The sequence below is a fragment of the Astatotilapia calliptera genome, chromosome 1 (assembly GCF_900246225.1).
Source record: "Astatotilapia calliptera chromosome 1, fAstCal1.2, whole genome shotgun sequence".
NCBI lineage: Eukaryota > Metazoa > Chordata > Actinopteri > Cichliformes > Cichlidae > Astatotilapia > Astatotilapia calliptera.
In genome coordinates this window covers 7543683-7569989 of record NC_039302.1, presented here as the reverse complement: position 1 = coordinate 7569989, position 26307 = coordinate 7543683, and the positions used below count along the sequence as shown (strand labels likewise).

At 40.9% G+C, this 26307-nt stretch overlaps 2 protein-coding genes across 3 annotated transcripts; one reads left to right on the top strand and one right to left on the bottom strand.

Moving 5' to 3' along the window:
• Positions 1 to 596: 596 nt before the first annotated feature.
• trpm5 (transient receptor potential cation channel, subfamily M, member 5) lies at positions 597 to 19920 on the top strand. The gene is made up of 26 exons (XM_026161175.1): positions 597 to 723; positions 2474 to 2541; positions 4132 to 4288; positions 4389 to 4569; positions 4912 to 5078; positions 5208 to 5385; positions 6227 to 6291; positions 6722 to 6907; positions 7235 to 7334; positions 7574 to 7692; positions 9184 to 9531; positions 10332 to 10475; positions 12183 to 12306; positions 12524 to 12669; positions 13311 to 13423; positions 13528 to 13632; positions 14375 to 14633; positions 16084 to 16202; positions 16366 to 16498; positions 16615 to 16789; positions 16970 to 17138; positions 17284 to 17462; positions 17676 to 17808; positions 17953 to 18025; positions 18156 to 18246; positions 18355 to 19920. Exons 1-26 carry the CDS (start codon positions 697 to 699, stop codon positions 18498 to 18500), a joined length of 3705 nt encoding a protein of 1234 aa, XP_026016960.1. The 5' UTR covers positions 597 to 696; the 3' UTR covers positions 18501 to 19920.
• On the bottom strand, positions 18593 to 26294 carry traf6 (TNF receptor-associated factor 6). Of its 2 annotated transcripts, none has more exons than XM_026161397.1 (8): positions 26234 to 26294; positions 24670 to 25005; positions 24268 to 24418; positions 23324 to 23482; positions 23143 to 23214; positions 22720 to 22797; positions 20797 to 21129; positions 18593 to 20657 (listed from the first exon to the last, which is right to left on the bottom strand). In XM_026161397.1, the coding sequence occupies exons 2-8, from the start codon at positions 24984 to 24986 to the stop codon at positions 20052 to 20054; spliced, it is 1716 nt and encodes a 571-aa protein (XP_026017182.1). In that variant the 5' UTR covers positions 24987 to 25005; positions 26234 to 26294; the 3' UTR covers positions 18593 to 20051. The 2 variants fall into 2 exon arrangements, with proteins under 2 accessions (XP_026017182.1, XP_026017124.1); XM_026161339.1 differs by having other exon boundaries at positions 26129 to 26273.
• Between the last annotated feature and the right edge of the window lie 13 nt (positions 26295 to 26307).

Genomic DNA, 26307 nt, shown 5'->3' with positions numbered 1-26307 from the left:
TGAGAAATCTTCACAAATACACTTCAAGTGGACCAGTAAGAGAGGACCACACATGTAATTTCCTGTTCACTCAGGAACTCTGCTAGAGAAACTGTGGGTAATGGACCTTGCACTGCAAGATCAGAATAGTAATGATAAAGAAGGAACGATTCGCACTCCTCATATGACTTTTCCCGATCAGTCTGGTGACCTTTGAGCCCCTCTTCTCTAAACTTGAGTCTGCCACTGACCGGTAGGCATTTTGAGTTACACCTCTGATAAACTGAAGCAAGTGAGCACAATACAGAGCACCAAAATGAAGGAAATACACTGAACCTTCGTGTCCATTCGTTTTATATACAACACACACCATTCACTGACCATGTCAAACATGTGGAAAGTTTCCATATGGAAATGTTAAGCCTATAATTCTTAAGCTGTCCAAGAACATTGCCCTGCAGTGTAGAGAAACTAGACACAAGGCTGTTCCATTTTGCAAGTAAAGGTGTGGTCCAGATGAGGGTGATGTGCAACGGCTGACCAACATGCAAAGTGATGGTGCACGCCAGTGTCTGGGATTGGCTGGAGGGAGGGCCCCACCTTTGCGCTACTTCCTAATAGCCCAGGAGGTTCACCTGAGGCTTGTGGAAGGACACCCGCTGAGCTCTCACAGGTGTGGTTCTGCAGGGGAACAAGAGGGGAACATCTATTTCAGCCATGCAGGAGGGACAAGACACACCTCTGGTGAGTATCTAAATTGCAGCTCATTTCTTTTCTCTTCTTCTTCCTTTTGTTGTCTTTTTTTGTCTGAAAAGCATCATCTCACACACGTTAAGACATGTAATGATGACCACTGGATCACCATTGTGTGTCTGTGTGTGTGTCTCAAGCTACATTAAGATACACTAGTTAATAATAAAGTAGATAATTAAGGTTTTAAAGTCAAACAACAGATCAGAGAACAAAAAGTTAAAATAGCTCAAATTTGAATCTTCAGATTTTACATTTTAGGGTTTTTTTTAAAACAGAATATATTTATTAGCCATTCACCAAATCACTAAACTTGGTGAACTGGCAAAGTGTGAGGAAAAAAGGTGTTAAAAATATTGCTTATGGAACATTATTGTTAGTTTAAATGACAACAAATGCATAAGCATTTAAAAGAGGCCCCACATATGAGCCCTAACAAAGTTCATTTAAATACTAGACTTCAAGCTAGAAGTGCGTGTGTGTGTGTGTGTGTGTGTGTGTGTGTGTGTGTGTGTGTGTGTGTGTGTGTGTGTGTGTGTGTGTGTGTGTGTGTGTGTGTGTGTGCATGGAAGAGTGTGTGTGTCCTTGAGATACCCACTCCAGCACACATACACACAGCTGCTTGTCCTTTCCTCTACCTTTGCATGTAAATCGTCCTGTTTGCATGCCCAGTAGTCTTCTCCCTCCCAGACCCAGACCTGTAGTCAAATAAAAGCCTCCACAACAAGCTGCTCTCTCCCATTAAAACAGATGGCTGAACACAAATTGACTCGCCGCCTGTATATTAACCATTGAACCACAGTTGCTTTAAAACGCATGTTCTTTGCTCAAAGTAAATGGGGAGGCTACTGCTGTCGGTCACAGGAATTTGCACTACTATTATTTTTTTGTTTGTTTTAATCGTCTTTCACAAAGCTGCTCAAGCGCCCATGCAAATAAGGCTGGCTGATAAAAGTGTCTGTTTACTGAGGCAAATGGGTAATCTTATCAATATTAAATGAGCCTTCTTTCTGAGCTCAGTGTATTTTGGTTCCTATGAAAAGACTCATCCCGAGATAAACTGAACTGTAAAACAATAGCTCCGTATAAAGAAGGTCACGATGTCAAAAGCAGATCCCCTCCCCATTTTTCTCAAGGTTCTTTCCAGGTTAGGTTGTTCCAGGTGCCTTAAAGAATTTGCCACAATTTTTTCTGCTGATTTATGCTGTCTTAGTTGCATATTCCTCTTCATATAATCCCAGACTGACTCCATGATGCTAAGATCAGGGCTCTGTGTCTACCATGCCATCTGTCGCAAGACTCCTTGTTCTTCTAGCTCAAAACAGTCTGTTATGAGGCTTTAAGTATGTTTGGTGCTGTTGTAATGCTGCACAATAAATGCTGGTCTGATCTGATGCATTGACTGATGTACACAGTCCTAAATATCTAAAGCACCTAAAATTTTGCACAGGGCTAGCAAATGTCCTCATTTCACAACTTATAAGGGGGCTTACATTTAGAGGTTCAGATGCATGTCTGTTTCCCTGCTTCGTGCATACCAGCAAAAAAGAGGGTTTTGTGCATTTGTAGTTCAAACATGGGGCACGAAGCACTTTGCATATGAAGCGAGAATGAAAATTCTGCCAGCTTTGCATTGACCACATGTACTTCTAAGAAGCTTTCCGTCTGTAGAGCCAGCGGTGAGTGAGTCATAATGGATTTATCGTTAAAGCGACCTAATATCTGGGTATTCATTTGTTTACAGGGGACGCTGCAACCACAGACGCGATGCCTGCAATGTGGGGACACGCTGGAGTGGTCAGAGGAACATGGGTGTGTGTGTGTTTGTGTGTGCAGCACTCTGAAACAAGAGAAACTTTTTTTTTCTTCTACAGTAGAATTATCGGCTCTGACAGAAGCATTTTTCTCAAACGAGTGTTCAGAAGCATTCGTGATGAGGACGTCATCATCAGAGCAGCTGAAAAGGCCAACGCTTAAGAGGCCTCACGGGCAAGAGTGCCACAGGATGAAACCATTTGCACTGGACTAACAAACATTAACTAAATCCAAGTACAGTTTTCTTTTTAAATTATTCATGAGAGCCGGTCCATTCCTGGCTGTGGAGAAATGAATGCTTTCTCCGATATTAAATAAGAAGAAAAGCACAGAGCTACATTTTTCATTTAGCTAATACTGGACGAAGCAGATAAACCATAAAGCATTTAAATCATCTAAATGAGTTCATTTAATGAAATAACCTCCCAATTTTTTATTCCATCTATGCATCTTGATCAAATTAAAAAAAAATGGTACTGCAGGAAGCTTCAACCCTGTCTGGAAATATTAGGCTTCTACTCAAGTGAAAATTAAAGTGAGAGTTAATGGAATAGCATTAATTACTGATTTCAGTCCACTTATGTTAAAAAAAAAAAAAAAAGGAAAAATGCTATGGGGTGGCTGTAGCTCAGGTGGTAGAGCAGGTCACCTCGGAAGGTTGGTGGTTCGATTCCTGGCTTCCCCTAGTCTGCATGCCAAATATCCTTGGGCAAGATACTAACCCCAAATTGCTCTCCGATGCATCCATCGGAGTATGAATGTGTGTGAATGTTAGCTAAAGAAAAAAAAAAAGCACTTAGACAAATGTGCTTGTGTAAATGGGTGAATGCACAAGTTGTATAAAGCGCTTTGAGTGCTCAGAAGAGTAGAAAAGCACTATATAAGAACCAGTCCATTTACCATATGGGAAAGAAAACAAAAAGAGTGTATGTTAGGGATATTTAAAATATCGTTAATAATCAATTCAATGTACAAAAAAATAGAAATGAGTGTGGTACATATGGAGAATTTCCATAATATAATATTATGTCTGATCAGAATCGGAATCATTGTTATTTGGCAAAGTTTGTGCATACAAACATGGAATGCATACAAAAAGAAAGAAAGAAATAGGCAATATATATAAATATGCAAATATACACAAGAAAAACACAAGTTGCAGAAAGCCTTTAGAAACTATACAAAATGCAGCAAACTACAAATGGGCAGCAATGATAAATATAAATAGGCTGAACACAGTGCAACCTGGATGAATCTTAGATATGAATTTTAATAGTGCTTTAATGTCAACGTTAAGGTGTTTTTGTTGAACTTTGACAAGCTTTTTTTTATATTAAAAAAATACATAAACACACACGGTAATAAGAAGCAAACCAAATCAGCAAAGAGAACAGTGTAACAGCCTTGGCAGGTGAAATTAACTGTCCTTTTGTAATTGCAACAGCACAGAAAAGTGTTGCTGCATGTTTATGAGGAGCTTTGTGGGCAGGATAGTCTAGATAAAAATTGAATCTGATTCTTTTTCATACCTTTTCTGTGCTGCAGAAGACTGATGCATATAACAATTTCACACTTTTTTGCTGTCAGTGTCCTGCTGGGCTGTTCCTGCTGCTCTACAGTAGATGAGACTCTAGAGAATGTAGCCAGAAGACTCGGCAGCAGAATGAAGAAAGAGAAGAGCCACTGGGCAGCTGGCAGAGTTGGTGACATTGACTTTCTCGGTCCGACTAAAACGAGAGGAAAGGTGAGACTGGATGTCATAACGAGTAAGGAAAGTAACATAACAAGAGTGTGCAGTTCAACCGGTATACTGACGCATCACTTTCCCCCTTGCCTTCAATCAGTTTGTGAGGGTGCGCAGCAACACAGACCCAGTGCTGATCTACCAGATGCTGACAGAAGAGTGGGGTCTTGCTCCTCCACACCTGGTGGTTGCAGTAGTGGGAGGCGATGAGGTGGCTCAGATGAGGCCCTGGCTTAGGGACACACTGAGAAAGGGACTTGTGAAGGCTGCACAAAGCACAGGTTATAATCAAGGGTACAAACTGGCCCTGGCTTTTGAAATCAAAGAAATGGAATCTTTTTAGGCTGCTATACTGGCAAGAGAGTGCCTTTTATTTGATATATAAAGTGTTGTTTTTTTCTGTGATATTATGTGGTTTTCATTAATAAATGATATGATTAATTTCAGAATAACTAGCTTTATGATTATATTGGCAGCTACAATAGTTTAATATGCAATCTTGGATCCAACTTTCCAGTTTGATACTCATCAGAATTACAACTTTGCAGAGAGATCATGTAAAATTAGACATCAAACGTTCAAAACCTCATATGTACATATACAACTGCATTGCTGTTCTCTAGGGGCATGGATTTTGACTAATGGCCTTCGCTTTGGCATCACCAAGCACTTAGGCCAGGCGGTACGAGATCACTCCTTGGCCAGCACCTCTTCTAAAGTTCGTGTTGTGGCCATTGGCATTGCTCCCTGGAACATGATCCACAACCGAGAGGCACTACTCACAGCCAAGGTTCCTGTTCACACAAAGGGAGCACAAGACCAATATTAGTATCCTCCATGAACTAATATTTACATCTCTCGTGTTAATGTGTTGTCGCTGTCCTCTTTCCTGCTGAGTATCCCTTCATATTTTCTTAAGGTTGATGAACCCGCAGCATACAAGCCTCAAGACCTGCCCCATGGATCAGTGTATTCCCTGGACAGTCACCACTCTCACTTTGTTCTGGTTGAGGAAGATCCCAACAGACCTGGAGCCACCAGTGAAATGAGGGTGAAGCTGCTCAAGCATATCTCTCTTCAGCGCACAGGTTACGGAGGTAAAAATCTTTTAGGTCATTGCTGGGAACCAATCTTTGACTTAAGCAGTATGCCGTATGTTAACGTTGCTTCATTAAAAGTTTATATCATTCCTTTACATGTACCTATGTAAAAATGACACTGGAATGTACTTACGAGAATTCATTGTGACAAATGGTAGCTTTTATGGATTTCAATTATGGATGCATTTTGGCATTGTTTCATTGTGGTGTTGCACATAGTACATGTGGCTGCTTCATATATAAATAGCTTCTTTTTTTTTAAAACAAAAAAGGAAAAAAAAAGCATATTCATATTTTATGATGTTTATGAATTCTTGAATTACTTCACAAGCACAATAGCAGTGAATCTAATGGAGTCTATTTTCACCATTTTAATTGTAAATTAAAAATTTCATTGTAATTGTAAATTGTAAAGCATTTTGTGACTTTTGTTCTTGAAAAGAACGATATAAATAAGCTTTACTTAATTGCTTACTTACTACTTTTACTGCATATTCAAAAGTAGCCTGTTTCCATAAATAGTGTTTCAGTCATTTTCAGGTCATTTTCCTTTTCGGGTTTCCAAAGCTGTTCACATTTAATATCAGAGCAAAAATAAAAACAACATTTGGTTCAACTATCCACAACTTAGAGACAAAGGGAACACATCACAGAGATATTTTTACACACAGAGCATGCACAACCAATGTAGGTAACACTTCCTGTTAGTGAACCTCTTATATTTAACTTGCTTTAGCCTGCCCAGAGCTACTAATGCTACCCCTGTAAGCTTCTTTGCAACCCACCATCACCCCAGCTTCTCCTTTTTCTGCATTTCATTCTGTGAATATTCTTCTAGGTGCAGGAAGTTTTGAGATCCCTGTTCTGTGTCTCTTGGTCCACGGAGAACCCAGGATCCTAAAAGTAAGCTTTTTTTTTTTCATTGTGCTACATTAGCTTCTCAAGAACTTTAAAGGCGAAACCACGAAGAGACCCTCTGAAAGGCAGATTTGTTTTGTCATTCAAATGTGCACATTCTCAGTTTGAACGCTGGCTAAGGCTTGAAAATTAGGCCCTGAGTCAAATTTTGGTGGTGCCATCTCCTGAGGCAGCAGGCCAAAGCCAGACTGAGAAACAAATTCTTTCTGTTTTCACAAAACTAATCTCTTCAACCAAAAAGCCCATCAAAGTCACCAATGCATTTGCATAAATAGAGCCATTACTGAGGAGATTATAGACTACAGCTTACACTGAGAAATATAATTCTTGTTGATGTTTAGTTGGGAAGTTATCATCTTTAAAAAAAAATCATATCAACTGAAAATTCATCAGAACACTGTGTCCCTTCTTGCAGAGAATGTATAAAGGCATTGGCAATTCGACACCATGGCTGATCCTGGCAGGCTCTGGAGGTGTGGCTGACATCCTTGTCACACTGATGAATAGGGGCTGCTGGGATACGGACAGTGTTCATGAGCTGCTGCTGGACACCTTTCCAAATGCCCACCACAGCACAGACATCAGTAACTGGGTCAAGCTGGTAAGAGCGATGTGCACAGCGTGGAGCAGGCACATATACAGATATGCACATCACAAGACTTGAACATTGGCAGAAAAATAGGGCACACTGGGGAAGATTGTGAAGGAAGCTAATGTAGGATTTTCATCATTATCGTCAACATTTGTATGTGATGACCTAATTAAGAACACAAGGAGGGAAGGCAAGACAACAATTTCGTAACATATTTTTTTCTGAGCTGATACACATAATAAAGGTACTTTGTATACAACACATTAAATTCTCTTTAATAAATTGCATCACTCAAATGATATTTCCATAATTACTGACTGTCGCCCTGACAATCAGATTCAGAAGATACTTGATCACGAGCATCTTCTCACTGTCCATGACCCGGAACAAGAAAGCTCTGAGCTGGATACAGTCATTCTCAAAGCTCTAGTCAAAGGTAAAATATTTTTCTTGTGAGAGATATGTTTAAGAAACTTGCAATTTCCTAAGGCTGCACAATTACAGGTTTCCTGACATGACAGTTGCAATAAGAAAGAGCTTTGACATTTTGAGCGCTTGATAGATTGTAAATCTGTTGACATTTTGTGTGTGTGTGTGTGTGTGTGTGTGTGTGCGTGTGTGTGTGTGTGTGTGTGTGTGCGTGTGTGTGTGTGTGTGTGTGTGTGTGTTTATCAGCTTGCAAGAGCCAAAGTCAAGAAGCCCAAGACTTTCTGGATGAGCTGAAGCTGGCAGTGGCCTGGAACAGAGTGGACATTGCAAAGAGTGACATTTTTAATGGAGATGTGGAGTGGAAGGTGAGACAAAAGGATCTGATCAAGGTTTGACAAATTTTGGTAATTAACCTCCTAGGACCGGCCGTCCACATATGTGGACATCACATTTTGGGTTATTTAGACCAAAATACTCAATTCTGCTCTACATGGGCCTGATATCCACTTATGAGGACATTATACTGCTACTGTTCTATCAAAATTTAAAATGAATATCCTCATTTGTGGCTCTCACTTTTCTTAAAAACAAAAATGAGGTAAAAAAAAAAAAAAAAATCTGGTAATTCTTTGTTTTTACATTCATCGGGCCCCAATATGCCCAAATATCAAAGAGAAATTAAAAATGCATGTCGTGGAAGAGTTCGGGTCTTAGGAGGTTAAACCTGGCGTGCCTGCTAAAGCAACATTAAAAGGGAGTGGGAATTTTTCGAGTACAATCAGTGAGAGTCTGGGCTATTTAAGGTAATTAAAACAAAAGCTAGCCCAGTTGTGAATATGCTAGTATTCTAATATGCTCACAATGATATCAATAATATATTTCATCAGATATAATATTTTTCATTATCACTATTATAGCCAAATGTGCTGGTTTCATAGTCTGTATATAAAAGATGGATGCAGCTAGCGTGACATTGCCCACTGATTTGTGGACTTCTATTTTGAAGGCTGAAGCCTGACATTTTGGCAGTTGCCATGTTTTGCTGACATGAGATGTCATGACTGAAAAGTGGAGACTGAGTGAGAAACCCATGATAACTGCACATAGACAGGCAGCAACAGTCCGAATTATACCCTGCTTTGTCATCTATTTTTGTCTAAATAAAAGCAAAATGTACAAACTGGGCACCATTCTCTGCTAGATATGATTTAAAAGTAGTGAATGACACCATGAAATCATCATTATAGTGTTCACTGAGATCATAAATAAAGTGGAAAGTTGGGTTGTTTTTTATACATCTTTATACAATCTCACCTCTTTTTGCAACCAGCCCACGCCCTCTACTGGCCGTTAGGAAGAAGGCAGGATTTGAAAGAATTTAAGAACCAAAGAAAAAAGTTTTGACACACTTCTATGCTGGAATTCAAACCTAGAGGCTATGTCCACCTTTTTTGTAGAGGCTGTTATCATTTTGATATATTAGCCTGCTAACATAGCCTAATTAATAGATGTTAGCAATTAACACCAACCTCAAAGCACCAGCTGTGCCAGTAGGATTCACCTTCAGAGGATCATGGATGTGTGTGCAAAATTACACAGCAGACCACCTAATAGCTACCCTCTTAGACCTCTACAGAGCATGTTTTTAAAGCTGTTTAGCATGTGCAATTTGCAATATTCACATTTGGATTAAATCTGCAAGAAAGGGATTTATTGAATAGTATTATAGTAATAACAATAAGAGTACCAATCAAGACTGGTAAGGCTCTTCATAATAACAGAAAAGAATATTTTTACAGCTGTGAAGAAGAGAGGTCATGAGTGAGTCACTGTAATAAGTCTACTGATCTTTGCAGGCTTGCGATCTTGAAGAGGTGATGATGGATGCACTGATCAATGACAAGCCAGACTTTGTACGCCTTTTCGTGGACAATGGCGTGAACCTGGGAGAGTTCCTTACCTATGGCCGTCTTCAGGAGCTTTACTGGTCTGTCTCAGAGAAAAGCCTTCTTCACAACCTGCTCCTCAAAAAGTACGAGGAGAAGCAGCTTCTGCTCGGAGCTGCCAGGACACATGGTCCACCCGGGCACCATCCTTCCGAGCAAGGAGACCGAAAACCCCGCTTCACCCTCTATGAGGTCGCCAAAGTGCTGAAAGACTTTCTCCACGACTCTTGTAAAGGCTTTTACCAGAAGACTCCCACGGTAGGTGATGTACTCTTCTTTGAAAGTTCCAAACAAGCAATATGTTGTCTGTGTTAGGTTTCTCATCCCTTTTGGTCTGCCAACTTAAAATGAAGCAGTGTCTCTGTGAAACCACATAAAGGTTTGCATTCATCTATGAGATGTGAGCAGCGAGTGAGAGAGTTTACCTCTAACCTACTCAGGCAGCTATATTCGCAACATTTAAGCGCCTGAAAGATGCAATGAACCAGAAAATATATAGACTTTGTGGTAAACTGACTTCCCGGAAGACAGTGAATCTTTAATGGCGACTTTAATAGCAACTCATCCTACCTACACTAATAGCAGAAAAAAACATCAAATCTACCCAATAAAGCCAAAGTGCTCTTTTCAGGGCAGCCAGCCCTTTTGTTACTCCTATCACATCATCATTTTTTTCTCTCTAACTGCAGCAAAAAAGAGATGGATCATCGTGGAAAATCACACCTGCTGCTGCACTCTAAAAATCCCTATATTTTCTCTAATTATGCTGTCAGGTTTTGTGCTACTCACTGTTGTAAGGCTGGTTGTCTCAAAGAAAAACACAGCCACAGTCAAATGTTTTCTTGGCTGAAGGTCTGCTTGGCTAAATTCATTACATATTCCAGTTGACAACCAAGCAGCTATGACTTCTTTACAGCGGAGCGAGGGAAATTGGTTTTGCGGTAAAAGGACTGTCGTAGATTGACTTATGTAAGCACTGCCTGTTCTGTAAACTGTGTGCGGCTGCCTCATCTACTATACATATTAAATACATTAAGCGTTCTCTCTGTGTGCTCCAGGAGAAGCCAGCAAAGGGTCGACTGTTCCACACCCAGAAGAATCTGGCTGAGTTAGAGGAGCGCTGCGAGCATCCTTGGCGAGATCTCTTCCTCTGGGCGGCCCTTCAGAACCGGCAGCAGATGGCTAACTACTTTTGGGCCATGGTCAGTCTTGTCAGCTTCTTTAGTCGGTTGAGCTACAGCTCGTACTATCTCAGCACTGTGCGGCTCGATAAATAACTAAATGTGCCTGGCTTTGGAAAATTCTACTCAAAGCAAAGTGAAGTGAGCAGAATTATGCTGTGATAGTTTGCGTTCTGCTTTGGGTGTGATGAGCGATGCGGGCCAGCCCAGTGCAGGTGTAGGTCAGTCCTGCCATATGAAAATGTCACTCGAGATTAAAAAAAAAAAAAAAGAGCCCGGCAAACGGCGTATTTATCAAGAACTGAGGTGAACTAAAAAGCTATCTTATCTCCAAGAACATTATTCAAATGAAGGTCAGGCTGCTTGCTGAGGCAGCCAACCAGCGGTGAGCCATGCGTGTCTAACGTCCTGATGAAGGTAATGAGACATATAGGCCGACAAGGGATTGATGTCCCACGAATAGTTTAAATGACACTCATCAATGATAATTGCTCTTTGTTTTCAACGTCTTTTCAAAGCACCTTTCATTTCTTTATTGCCATTCCCTGAACTGAGGCAACCAATTGTTGTAATCTCACACGCGGTCATCATTATGTGCTCTTTTCCAACGTCTTATATTTCAAACATTATCTGAAATTATGGTAATTGCGTTCAGTGTGTGCCCATCCCCCACCTCTAGCGCCTCAGCACTCAGGCTCTGGCCTGGACTCTGGCATTCGTAATTTGATTGTTTGAAGTATTTCCCACGTTGAAGGCGACAATTATTCTTGCAGGCTAGCAAAATCTCACATATTTATTATGTGCATATACAGTATGTCGACCCAGGAGCGTGAAGAAAATGCAGCATAATCAACACAAATCATTGATCCTTTAAACAAAAATGGGAAGAGCCCTCTGCTGCAATATGCTGCTCTTCCTCACAGTCCAGTGCATGAGTATTAGCATTACTGGTGACTTTAAACGGACCATAGATCTGCTTGTAAGCATGAATATCTCTTGAACATCTCATAAATATGTCTTTTCGTTAACCCTGGACTGATGTTCCATCCAGCATCTACCCAGCCTTCCAACCATTATACTCCAAGCTATCAGAGCCCTAGTTGGATAAGTGGTTAAGAAAAGAGTGAATCTGGCTGTTATCTATATGTAATACTTGCTTTCCTTGTCTTCCCAAGACCTGTAAGAAGTTAGAAAATGTCCATTTTTATATGTACAACAGACAGGTTTATAATGTCAGCTATATATAGATATGTTGTAAAGAATCTTTCAGTTCATGAAACATTCAGGGGAACTATCTAGCCACACTGTGAAAACAGTCATTCTTTATTTATACTTTACACAATCCATGCAGTTCATATACAACCTAAAGCAAGCAGCTTCCTTCTGGGTTATTCAATAGATCAAACTACAGAGACTGAAAATAAAACAACCATTCAAATATGCCTTACATTCAAGGTCAGATGGTTAAAGCCCTTCAAGAGCCTGCTATCATACCCAAACTGGCTGACTAGTTATTTTGGCCGATAACAACGGTGTCGCACGACATGTAAGGAAGTGCCTTTGAATGCAGGCTTTAGAAATCACATGGGGGAAAAAACCTACAAGTTGTATCTGTAGTAGCCCCATGCACACAATAGAAGCATTTAGATGCAAAAGATGCAGCTCTCAAAAATTCAAATCCCCCTTTCAGACCCATTTCTTGGATACAGCTCTCTTGTAATCTTTCAGGGCCCTGAGGCGGTTGCGGCAGCCCTGGCGGGTTGTAAGATTCTGAAAGAGATGGCACGACTGGAATCTGAGGCTGAGTCCGCACGTAGCATGAAGGAGGCCAAGTATGAGCAGTTTGCCCTTGGTGAGTACATAAACTGTTTAATGACAGGAGCTGATAATGCAATGGTCAAACATAGCAAGAGGTAAAACCTCTAACTTCAAGCCAGCAGTGTTTTGCTTTGCTTTTTTTTTGGTATCCATAAGCACAAACAGATTCCACTTGAGGGACTAAAATATAAATCTGGATGTAATCTAACTGAGCGGTTGACACTGTGTAACTACTGTTCTTATTGTGGCAGATGTCTTTGGAGAGTGTTACTCCAACAGTGAAGACAGGGCTTATGCTTTGTTAGTGAGGAGAACACACTGCTGGAGCAAATCTACAGTCCTTAACTTGGCAACTGAGGCAGATGCCAAATCCTTCTTTGCCCACGACGGAGTTCAGGTGACAAGAAGACACATGCGGTGCTCCGTTTTAAAATTTATACGTTTCATCCTACAGATTAAGTATTGGGAAGCCGACAGATAAGTCTGGTTCTTTGCCACCATCTCTGCTGATATACTGGGTTTCCATAGCAGTTATTAAACATTTCCCTCTGCACTGTATGCCATTAGATACTTAGAAGCCACTTTATGCACAGTTTTGTCTAAATATGCCTCCAACAGATGCCCTTGCTATTAGAAAGTCATCAGTGAGAGTTAATTGGTATTCAGTGTCAGTAGGGAAGGTTAGCACATGGGAATGATATATTTTATTCATAGCACACAGTCGGAATTACCTTTTTAATGGGATGCCGTTAATTACAATCCAGTACATGTGTAATGTTTCAAGAGAAAGTGGGTTTCCCTGGTCTCAGGCAAAGTAGCTGCTGGTTAATGAAATGGTTCGACTGGGGGAGAAGCATTTTGATTTTTTTTTCTGTCTGTCTATCTGAGATAACTCCACATATGTTTCTTCTGTGAATATGGGCTCCAAGCTGCAAAGTAGAAATTTTGTAAGGCCTCTGGTGCCCCCTTGTGGTAACCTGAATTTACACACTCTGCTAGTTTGCCAATGTTGTATGAGAAACTGATTCTGTTCTGCAGGCTCTGCTCACAAAGATTTGGTGGGGGTCTATGAAAACAGACACAGCCATCTCCAAACTCGTGGCGTCTTTCTTCTGTGCACCGCTCATATGGACCAACCTCATAAAGTTCAGGTGATCAGTCTGTTGATGAACTCCACCTTTTGTCTTTGCCATGCTGATGAGCTCTGTGTCACTCGGTTGTGTGCATTATCTGGGTTTTGGGGTTTTCTTTTCAGTGATGAAGAACTTGACAATCGTAATGCTGGCAAGCAGTTTGTGGAGCTGGACAGTCTGGACACAGAAAAGGCTTTACTTCTAAGCGATGATGATGATGACCCTCTGTGAGTTTGCTCTCTTGTTTAATTTAGAGTTCATAGACTTCAGCGTGAGTGCACACTGATCTGCTTTTTGCCAAAATGATTAAGCTAAAAATGTAATTTCAGTTGTTGTTTATATTTTCTATTCAGCAAGACTGTTTTTTGTGACAACAAATTAGCTACTTAATGTTTTCTTTCCATTTTTGATTATTTGCTTTTAATTCGATTTACTTTGAGTTCGTTTCCAGAGTGGATTTTCTTGTTTCAGTTGGTTTTTACTGTTTTAAAAATCTTTATTACTTCAAGCGTTAGGTCTACACTTTTTAATTTTTACTATATGAAGGGTAATTTGTCAGAGGCAAAATTTAAGGAAAGTCAGTACAGGTATTGCATTAAAAGCACTTAACTATTTGAATGCTGTTGACTTACAGACTTGTAGACATCCAGAGTGTCGATACACAGATCCATCAATGCTTCACAATGTTTGTTTGTTTTTTCACATCTAATTGTGGTTTTGTTTTTAGTTTAGTTTTAGTTATCTATAATAACCTTGGTGCTAAAACCCTATAAACACAAATGAGCTGCAGTGTGAATAATAATGCGAATAAAACACTTCCTGATGCCCGTCATACCATCTCAGACTTATAACATCAGTAAACATGTTTGAATTTTAGAATCCTGGCTGTTAATCTCCATTTACATGATTATATCTATAGTTAGATATAGATTTGTCTTTACATATTAATGTGGTGTCTTTTTTTTCCAGGGACTCTTCACCTGGAGGTCAAGCAGATCAGAGCTGCGCCTCTGTTTGGTGGCGTTTCTTACTGCGTCGCTGGCGTCGCTTTTGGAGCGCTCCTGTAACGGTGTTCCTCGGCAATGTCATCATGTATTTTGCTTTCCTCTGCCTCTTCACTTACGTGCTGCTGCTAGACTTCCGCCCGCCGCCACCTCTTGGCCCTGGAGCGCCAGAGATAATGCTCTACTTCTGGGTCTTCACAATGGTGCTGGAGGAACTTCGACAGGTGATCATCTAATCATGCTGGCACCTATATGATGCCAAGAATCAGCATCTTTCTCTCTAGGCAGTGTGACACCTTTTTCGAAGCAGTGGCATTTCTATTAGACGTGTTAGGCTCTGACACATCTGAGTAGGAGGTGATGTGAATCGCTACAGTGAGCTCATTGTCTCAGGGGTTTTAAGCCTTTCGCCTCTTTAGTGAGCCAGGTCAGACAAGCATGATCCCTTATTGCACCGATCCCACTGAGCTCTCTTCCCTTGGGCACAAAAATGCCCAGATGACAAAGTCCTTCACCACTCTATTTTTCAATGTGTAATTCAGACAGAATTATGGTAGAGATTTCCAAAATAAGAACCACACTGCTGCAGGCAACTCTGGCATGCTACCATGCCCAGCAGGGCCCCTGTGCATTCAAAAGGATGGCTCTAAGGTGCATGCCTTTTCCTAAATGAAGATAACGCCACAGGGGCCTTGTTATCATACTTTTTTACAAAAAAAAAAAAAAAACTTCAACAGCCTAGTTCTACCAGCTTTTTAATAAACGAGTAGTCCCAGTCTGCTCCCTCTCATAGAGTTATGCCAGTAGTGCATTTTGCTCATTTTACCATCTTTTACTGCAGATTTATTAAAATAATTAATTGCTGAGTGTAAGCTAGGTTTACCTTAAGTGTTTAAATCTACAGCTTGTACCTGGGGACAGTTGAAAGTATTTGGATGTCATGTAGACATCTGTCGAATGGCACTCAAAGCTTTCGCACAGCAGACTGTGACTTTGTGAAAGCACACATGCTGCCCTCAGCTTATTGACAAACCAACTGCGCCATCAAGGGACCAAGCAGTGGTTCTTAAGGCACGTTCAGGTAACCTGTTCAAGTCACAGGAGAAAAGTCAACCTCACACTCTAAGTATAAAAGACATTTGACAGGACTCACCATTTGGTTGCACTGAAGGTCCCCTCTAAAGCAGCAGAGCTGTGGGGACTGCTGTGCAATGCCACACATTTAGGCATCAAGCTGATGCCAGGTAAAAGACCACTATTAATGATACAAATACCAATGCTTTTAAACTACAAAGGCAGCCTGTGTAGGGGACAGCAGTCTATCATGATTTATGACATGAATCATCATCAATTTGAAAATTCTGAACACATTTTAATGAGCACTAAATCACTGTGATTAGTATTTTCCACAATAATTAGCTAACACAACAAAACACACCTTTCAGCTTTTCAGAGTGAAATATCGATCTGATACCAATACCAGCGTTGGTATCAGTGCTATTGATTTTGGGATCGACCTTTAGCTGTGGGCCCTGGAGGTGTGTTTGAATGTCGTTCTAGTATTTGATCTGAAAGAAGTCAAGACAGGCTCAGATTTTCTGATGAACAGTTTTACAAAAATATTCACATGTAAAAAAAAAAGATATATCTCTTTATTAATCTTTATGACAACAGAGCTTCTTCACTGATGAAGAGATGAGCATCTTAAAGAAGTTTAAACTCTACGTGGAGGACAACTGGAACAAGTGTGACATGGTTGCCATCTCACTCTTTGTTGTTGGGGTCTCCTGCAGGTAAATCTAAATCTAATGTGAGCACTTAGGCTTTAGTATGTGTCGTGGTGATGATTGTGGCTAAAGCATCAAAATAAGTAAGCAAGTGGTTAAATGAATGAATGGCTGAATGCAAAAAAAGAAAAGTGTTGCTACAGGGTGTGATTTATTTTTTTTCTCTCAGGATGGTGAATGACACCTACGAGGCGGGAAGGACAGTTCTGGCCATTGATTTCATGGTGTTTACTCTGCGTCTCATCCATATCTTTGCCATTCACAAGCAGCTGGGACCCAAGATCATCATTGTGGAAAGAATGGTGACCAAAACAAAATCATGACTTTAAGTTGTGCTCTTGCTAATAGAAGAAGACGCCTAAAAAGAAGATTAAGACGGAGATTTTTTGCTCTCTCTCTCTTTTTTTTTTTTAAACAGATGAAGGATGTCTTCTTCTTCCTGTTTTTCTTGTGTGTCTGGCTCATTGCATACGGAGTTGCCACCCAGGCTCTCCTCCACCCCAATGACCAAAGGATTGACTGGGTGTTTCGCAGAGCGCTGTATCGTCCCTACCTGCACATTTTTGGCCAGATCCCTTTGGAGGAGATAGACAGTACGATACATCCTTTAACTGTTTATCTGTTTGTGAAAAAATGCAAAATACTTTGCCAAGATGTGTAATTAATGTTTTGCTTATGCTTGCCATTGGGGTTGTAATCTGTTTGCCCTAGATTTTTTTGTTCCCCCCCTTCTAATCTTATCGTATCTTGTTCTTACATCTAATGGAGCGCAGCTGCTCGCATGCCTGAAATGAACTGCACCGATGACTCAGACGAGATTATCGAGGGCCTGCGGCCACCATGTCCCAACGTCTATGCCAACTGGCTGGTCATCCTGCTGCTGGTTATCTACCTCCTCGTCACCAATGTCCTGCTGATGAACCTCCTCATTGCCATGTTCAGGTCAGGGGATGAGAATCCAGGAAAACGTGCATACATTTGCCCGTCTGATCACATGAGATGAGCCAGTGGCTTATTGAAATTATAAAATTAAAAAGAAAAACACACATACACAAACTGGTTTACTTGCTTCTTCCCCCATTTGCAGCTACACATTCCAGGTAGTGCAAGGCAACACAGATATCTTCTGGAAGTTCCAAAGATATAACCTGATCGTGGAATACCACAGCCGTCCAGCACTGGCCCCACCCTTCATCATCATCAGCCACCTCTCTCAGCTCTTCCTCAGCCTAATTAAGCAGCCTGAGTCCAAGCAGGAACGTCTTGGTATGAAGGCTCTATATACACTTTTCCATTAGGGGCTATTAAGCCGTTATTTGAAACAGACATTGAAAGAGTCCTCTGCGGCTTAGGTGGCTAAACAAAAACCAAATCAAACACAGGCAAACACATGGCGGGCTTATCTTTGTCTCTCACCCACCAAGTGGAACTTTTTTAGGTTAATTGGTTACTCACTTCCTTGCTTTTGTGTGTTGCCAGAGAGGGAGTTGCCGGCGGGGCTGGACCAGAGGCTGATAACATGGGAGACTGTGCAGAAAGAGAATTACCTGGCCAAAGTAGAGCGTCAGCACTGGGAAAGCAGCGAGGAGAGACTCAAGAGCACCTCCTCAAAGTAACGGTCACTTCATAATTCTTTTGCAAAAGTTTGCATGCTATTCTCAAAGCAATTAAGTTAGAAACTCTTGTAGTACCTGCACAGCACCAATCTGTGTCTCTTAAGGTTAAAATGTTCTAAATGACTTTGTTTGGGATCAAGGGTTCAAAGCTTGCTGAAGACTGTCGGTGGATTTAAGGACCAAGAGAGACGACTGGCATCCATGGAAAGTCAGGTAAACGGTATACTGAGCTCAATAGCACCATCCAGGGATGCATTTTCCCAAATCTATTTCAAGTTTAAAGTCTAGTGCAGAAGTAGTTTATAAGTTAAAAATAGTGACCTCTGACCTTTTTTTTCTCCAGGTCAGATATTGCGGAGAGGTGCTGTCCTGGATGGCTGAGTGCTTTGCTCAGAGCACACTCAAATGTGGGAAGGACGCGCCGAGAGTTCCGAGTGAGTCAAAAATCAGCGAGAAGAATGACAGTAATTATGCAAAAAGATTCAAACACAGTGCTTTGTGCCTTTTCGATGTAGTCCAAGCAATAATATGTCATTCTCTAGCGTCTCTTGCAGGCGACAAGACAGATGGCGCCGCTGCAGATGCATCTCAAAGTCAAACAGCGAATGAAGCGAAGCAAGAAGAAAAAACAAAACCGGGACATCCAGGATATGGGGCCAACAAAAAATTTCCTTACATTGATGAATAAAAGTGATAATGGCTGCATACAGACAGCTGAAGAATATTGAGAGAGATGAAAAATATTTTTTTAAATCCAATAAGGGGAAAATGGACTTTAAATGAGTGAAATGGTGTTTTATTTATAAAAATATTGGGTCCTTTAGAGGAAAACATTAAATGTTCCACTGTGGTAACTGTGTTTAGGAGGACAGCTTTCATTAGCTAAAACATTAATCCAATCAATTATTAGCATTTCATGGAGCGTGACAAAGTTGCATTCACATTTACACTTCAATTATTTAAGGTTACATTAGTTAGGAGCTTGAGTAAAAGGCACTTTGAGTAATCCGTCCATCATTTCTGCTGTTTGTGCCACAGTGATGCCTCAAAAATCAGGATGGGCAGAAGCAGTGACGCTTGAAATGCGGCATTTGGAATGGACAATAAGTTTTTGCTGATTCTGTTCCACACAATGACCTTTCTCACAAGATACCCCCGTGGAGCTTTTGTGTTACTGCTGTGTTTCTCATCAAAATTCTCTGTGTGAGATCCTGGCGTGCCCAAATGTGGCAAATGCATCACTTTCTTTGTAAAACATCTGAAAGGGAATTTTGAACGTTACCACCCCCAAATGCCCTTTGTCCTACAGTGGAACAGAGAGATTGTTCCTGATTAAAAGGAAAAATGGCCAGGGTTAGTTCACTGCTTGGAATTCAGTTTCACCTGTTCAGGTTCATTTGCATCTATTCTAAGATAAATAGCACCTCCAGTGTTTCCAATATATGCTGTTTACCCAGAATATACAAGGATGGAGGAGGAGAGGGAGGGGGGAGGGGGGGGCTCTAGGCTTCCATTGGTTTGGCTTGCCAAGGTGAGTCAGTAGACTAAGCACACATAAGGGGAATGAAAATAAGATTGTGTCTATGCTAATAATTATAAGCGTTTAACTTTCCATTGTTACCTAGTGACCCTTTTTTTTGGTTCATGATTCAATATTAGATAACATATGATCGACTGTGGTTACAACAAATTCCCACAACTGATTCTAGGGATTTAAGCCTGTTCACTTAATTGAGCATTTTATAAAAACCTGTCATTTTCATCCTCTGCTGTTAAGAATATGTAATACATTATCCACATATCCTGTACACACTTGCAGATGACAAGGGAAAAAAACCCCAAAAAAGGCATCTGCTCTTTAAACAATGATTGAAAAATGACACTAGAGGTAAAAAATAAAAACCCAAAACCAAAAAGTCCTCATGCTGTGTTCTACAACAATAGCAAGAGAGCCTGTGGTGCTGAGCTGATTAGATACAGTTCACATGGTCTTAACAGCGTAGATTTAAAGTACATATCTCTCATAATGATCTAAATGAATTCTGCTGTACATGTATTACAACAAACATTGAGATCTTGAAAAAAAATAAATACTAGCTATTTTAAAAGGTTGTTAATGTCAATTTTTCTTCCACTTGATCACCATCAATTAAAAATGAACTTTACTGAATTACTAAAACACTGGTAGAGGTACCATAAATGTCAGCTTGTGGAAGATCCCACACGAAGGAGTGCGACTTTAGTCTCTTGAAGCAAATGCCTCAGGTCCTCTTGGCTGTACAGCTGGTCCCTCACGGTGAAGGATATTGTCAAAACGCGGCGTCACCTCGCAGCGGATGAGCAGAGTGTCGTCTTTAACATAAGCTCTCTGACTCAGCTGAGACAGGTGCATGAAGGTGACATAGCCAAATCCTTTGGGATTGCGCTGAATTGTCGGCTTCTGGAAGGCCTGTAGATCTGGTTTAGTCTCCATTGCCTCCATGTGATGCTGACCCTCAGGGCCCTGGTCTAGGATGGCGAGCCGGATGGTTCCTTGAAATGGCCAGGTAAGCTGCCCATCAAAAGCTCCTTGCATGGTGTGCACAAATAGGGAGATGTAGTTGGAGCAGCGAGGGGCATTGGGGGTCTGCAGGTGTAAGCGCAGGCACAGCTTGTAGCCTGGGTGGCCTGTGTAAAAGCCGGGGCTGTGCTCAACCACTGGCTGGCCCGCTTCTTGGTTCCGCAGGTGGACTGAAAAACCTTTGAGGCGCCAGATGAAGATACCATTGCAATGTTGGGCCTCCAGCTCTTTTACTGTATCCTCCAGCATGGACACTCTACGCCTAAGCTCTGCTAGCTGGCCTGCCTGTGAAAATGAAATGGGAAAATATTTGAGAGAAAATGAAAGAATAGAGGCTTTGAGACTAATCTAAAAGAAACTAATCTAAAAGAACAAAAACAAACCAAAACCCCAAAAGGTCAAAATACACTTGGATATCACTTACTTGGGTGTCTTTTAAGATGATGAGTTCACGGAGCTGGTGATCCTGCTTCACCAATCGTCCATCCATCTCACGGAGCCTCTGCTGCATCTCTTCACTAGACGGACCTGGAGCACAACTGCTACTGCAGCTCAGAGCTGCAGCCCCTCTGGGCCCACTACAGGCCGGTACTGATGGTGCAGCTCCTTGATCCTCAGAGGAAAGTGAAGGTCCTAAAGTCCTCAGGGGTTTGGGTGTAGTACCATTGAGGCTAAGGCCACGCAGAAATTCAGCCATGTAGCGCATATGCATCTGTGTGAACTCCTGCATGTGCTGAGCCAGGTTGTGGCGCTGCATCTGCAGAGTCAAACCAGCTTTAAAACTTGTGTCGCAAACTACAAAACCTATTAACCCAGACCTTCCCAAAGTGTGCCATTGCAGGGGGGGCGCGGTATGAAAAGGGGGAGAAAAAACCAAAACGCTTGTACACTGCTAGCACGGGGCACCCACACAAACGCAAAGCAGGAGATGAAGCATCGCTGAATATGTTTCCAAACCAACTTCATTCTAAGCCAGAGACTAGAAAATATCCCTTTGGCTTCACCTGCACAAGTGCCAAGGAAGGTCTCCCCTGCAGAATTGGTTTTCCCTTGTTGGGAGCAGCACTGGGCTGTTTAAATCACGGACAAACAGTATCCCACATTTTTGATTTTTAGTTCACAAACAAACACTTCTTGTAATGACTAACTACTCCTGACATTTTGGAGATGTTAGCTCTTTATACAGTAAAGTTACAGTGGGATACAAATAATATCAGGCTGATCCTGCCACAGTTTCCATCATCAAATGTGAGATTTACAAGGAGGGAAAACCGTACACCTCTCTGAACAGTGTCTGGGAGGCTGTGGTTGCTGCTGCACGCAATGTTGATGGTGAACAGATCAAAACACTGACAGAATCCATGGATGGCAGGCTTTTGAGTGTCCTTGCAAAGAAAGGTGGCTATATTGGTCGCCGATTTGTTTTTGAACGTCAGAAATGTATATTTGTGAATGTGGAGATGTTATATTGGTTTCACTGGTAAAAATAAATAATTGAAATGGGTATATATTTGTATTTTGTTAAGTTGCCTAATAATTATGCACAGTAATAGTCACCTGCACACACAGATATCCCCCTAAAATAGCTAAAACTAAAAACAAACTAAAAACTACTTCCAAAAACATTCAGCTTTGATATTGAGTTTTTTGGGTTCATTGAGAACATGGTTGTTGTTCAATAATAAAATTATTCCTCAAAAATACAACTTGCATAATAATTCTGCACTCCCTGTACACTGTGACGCCTCTGCCTTTCTAAATAGAGGGACAGTAACTGTGTGTTTATATGTAAGCGTGTAAAACCTGAAGATAGAGACAAAATACTGTTTATCTGCCATTCTGCAATTCATCACATGTAAACAATAACGTGGCGCACAGCTGACGTGAAAAAAGGCACATACCTTTGACGTGATGAACTCTGTATTCCTTGTCCACACGTAAACGCAAAAAAGGAGTTTTAAAAATCTCAGTTTTCGGTGATTCGAAACGCCGTTTACGTGTGGACCAAACAGCTGCGTTTTTTAAAAAAATACCGGTGTAGGTGCGGCATAGCGTAAAAGAGTTAGTAGTTTATTTCCTTACTACCTGTAATTTATTGCAGATTACTTGTATTTGCTTAATTGTTTACTAAATGTTTGAGGTGTGAAATAAACCGCAACGGAGCAAAATATGGGTGTGTGTGGTTGGAGGATGTGTTTATGCCTCCCTGTGCGCGCGCGCGGGGGGCATTTTTCTTGTAAAACAAAGGGGGGGCCAGCAAAAAAAGTTTGGGAACCACTGTATTAACCTATTAAGAATGTGCTGTATGAGAGCTGAAAGAATGGAAATCTAGAAATTGATCACCTACCCTTTCTTTACATCCAAAGATGCTAAAGTTACAGGCAATAGGTGCTTTTGGGCAATCTGTGTCACAGTGAGACTCCATCTGGGGGGGAAAAAAGAAAAAGAAAAAAAAATTCATTAGTAAATTAGCTTCAGTCATATTCAGATTGGGTTTTTTTAAGCATTTCAAAGAGATTGTCTGTCATTTTCAGCAATAAGCAAAGGGAACAAGGGAACAGGAATAACAGACAACAATTAAAACAGAAGTGGTTCCACTTTCTACTGCTGAAATGGTGACTGTCCTTCTGCACTGTAACATGTGATGTGACCGAGTTTGGAATGGTTCCCCATTGCTTAAACAAGAGAGTAGTTCCTGTTTTGATCACCACTTCCTAACCCTTCATTCACCTGAGGCCTCTTCTTCATGGCAGACTCTTAAGAGACTCACCTGGTCTCTGACGAGCTCCAGCTCACAGTACTGACACTTCACACTGGCAAAGGGACACTGTTGCTGATGAAGCTGAAGGAGCAAATGAAAGGAGACTATTAGGAAAATTTCCTCACAGACACACAAAACATCACTGTAACTCTGCCATGAGATCTGTTCTTGAAAAGTGATTCAATGGTACCTCTCTCTCCTCATAAAGAAAGCATGCCACACAGTCTGGACATGACATGGGTCTTTTTTGGCACTGAACAGTTATGTGCTCTTCTAGGTGGCTCTTTTTCACAGACTGCTGGCACTGTGGACAAGGCACAGTGGCAAACTCACAATGCACCAAATGATCCTGGAAGTTAAAACAATAAAATGAAAAAATAAATACAAAAAACATTTAATTTGCTTCTGTAGCAGGAAAGTCTTCATCTTTAATCATATAACACATTTAAAAGACATCAAGTGTCGGCCAAAGTGCTGAACAAAGGGATAATATAATCAAATAAAAAGAATTAAAATAGATAAGATGAAAACAGAAAACATTGTGAGACATCCATATGTTTGTAAAGATATGTGTACATACAAATATGCACATACATATACAAAAATGTACATTCAGCACACATACATGAACATAAAATACATGTATACGTATACACATGCAAACATCATCCAATGAGATAAAAGACCAGAATAGCTAAAACAGAATAAAAGTGGTGTCAGGAAAGCTGTAACAAGTCCTCTGTCCACACCAGAGAAAGACACAAACTGGGGGATGAACTGTTATTTATGTGCCAAGAAAAAAAAAAAGTGTAGTTGTGGTGGTGTTCTCTGAAGTCATTTTATTGTGTTGACAAACGTGTTCTACAGCAATCTCAAAAATGTCTACAAGCCGCTGACACCTGTCCATTTTATGAAGTTGGCAGTCAGCAGTAGTGAGAGGTTTATAATCACACTGACAAGCAAAAAGCTTTAAAAGAACAAAAAAACAAAACCAAAACAAAGTGATCACAATCATAAATATGTCTTTGAAATGTTCACGTGCAAAGCAACTGCATCTTCAAACACCAGCCTGTTAACATCCCTGACTTCGTGTTCTGTGTTTGGATCAAACATGTCTGTCACAGTTTTTTTTACCTCCAAATGCCGGAGCTCCATCTTGTCGGCACAGCCCAAGTTTGGACAGCGAACAGTTAGCGACAGAATTTCCCTTTTGGCAAAGTTATCAGGGAACAGTTGGTCTTCTGACAACATTTCGTTGTCCACTGGGCACCTCTGTCCCGTATCACTGATTTGCAAGAAGAAGAACAGAAATCGTTGGTCCCTTTTGTCTACTTCACTATTAAAACAAGTACCAGTGAATTTTTGGATCATTCGGAAGCCTTTCATTTCTAAATCATTACTCCGTAATTTGCCAGATTTCCCTGATGCTAATAAAGAACTAACAAGGATTCAAAACTGGCCTGTGAAACTTGTGATGATAAATGGAATAGAAACCTAAGTGCTCATTGCTGATTAAAAAGATGCACAATAGCATACCGGATGGATTTCTCAATGCAGCTCTTGCAGAAGCGGTGACCACAGCGTGTTTGAATGGCGTTCCTCAAAGCCATGAGACAAATGGGGCACTCGTATTTACTCTCCAGCGGTGGATCAAACTCCACATCGTAGCCCTGCAGGGGGGCAGCCTGAAAGCTGCTGCTGCTCATGAAGGCACTAGGGTTCTCTGAAGGGCTAAGAATGGACTCCTGTTCTTTTTCCAGCATAGCCAGAGCACAGTCAGACAGCACTCCACCAACAGCTCCATCATAGCTGTCCTCCTCTAAAGCCCCCTTATTGCTTTCACAGCAGGCCATTTGTAGCAGGTGGCAAAGTCTGAAAGAGGTAAGGAAGCATGAAATAAATTCTAACTCTATTAACTTTAAAATAGACATGTGCATTTTTCTGCTTTTAAAATGGGGATATTTTTACTTCAGCCTCACAAAAGAGATTTTCTTTTTGTATGAAGCTGCTAAAAAGGTTTTGTAGAGTTACACAATGATATGATGTTCAAGAAATATCCTCCTACAACCATCTTTATAATTTCCTCCAATCAACTTCCTCCCTTCTTTTAGAAAAAACCTAAAGCAAATCAGCTCATTTATCATGAAAACAGGATCCCTATGGGAAGGTTTTAGGGTTATTTCTAATGATCTTTTTCCTTAATGAGCAATCAGACAATTTATTTTTCACATAATCGCATTACCAATTCATTATTTGGCCTTCCCTTACTCTTCCACATCTAATCTGTGGGTTTGTAAGCAAATCCTATACCAGAAGAGTTAACACACACACACACACACACACACACACACACACACACACACACACACACACGTGGGAATTCACTTCAGAGAAGATTCTTGGATTCTTGCAACAAACCAAAATAAATAGAGAAATCTTCACAAACCCGAGTATGAACTAATGAAATATGCAGTGTAGTCTTTGGTTGGTTATTAAACTATAATACTGAACAACACATTTTGTGACAACTGGAATTAATCTTAAAGACTCAGTCTTGAATTTAGATTGTAAGATTAGTACCATTTATCGTTACTCCTTATATCCCACCTAGCTTAACAAACCAAATAAGCTAATCATCCTTGACTATATGCAGCTTTGTACATAAAAACATGCCAACCAGACTGTCAACCTGTACAGTGAGTCATGTACAAGCTATGGGCGTCGTAAACCTCCTCCTTGAATCTACTATTCCTCTACATGGGGCGTAACTTTTACTTTTCATTAGTCAGCATCAGTCAGTCGATAAGGTTCTGCCTAAACTCCAACATTCGGTATCAAATCTTTTTTACATAAAACACGTTACAGCTAGCTAACAGTCTGCATACAACGACTGGAAGTGTTGGCACTTGACGAACCAGCCATGCCCCTGGATACGGAACTACAAATGCGAATCTGGTTGCAGTCAAAAGTAAAGTATTAAAAGAAAACCACTGACCAAAACAACGGGCAGCGAAATCACGTCCCTCACATCGGTGACAAAAGCGTTATAAGCTCCGAATGTGTCCGTGAACGCAGGTTTTTATTCTCGTAGCACACCCACCTTTGCCTTGAAAACGTCTCGAACTTTTGGTATCTACAGAATTTCCTGTTTTTTTCTTTTTCCAAACGTCATTA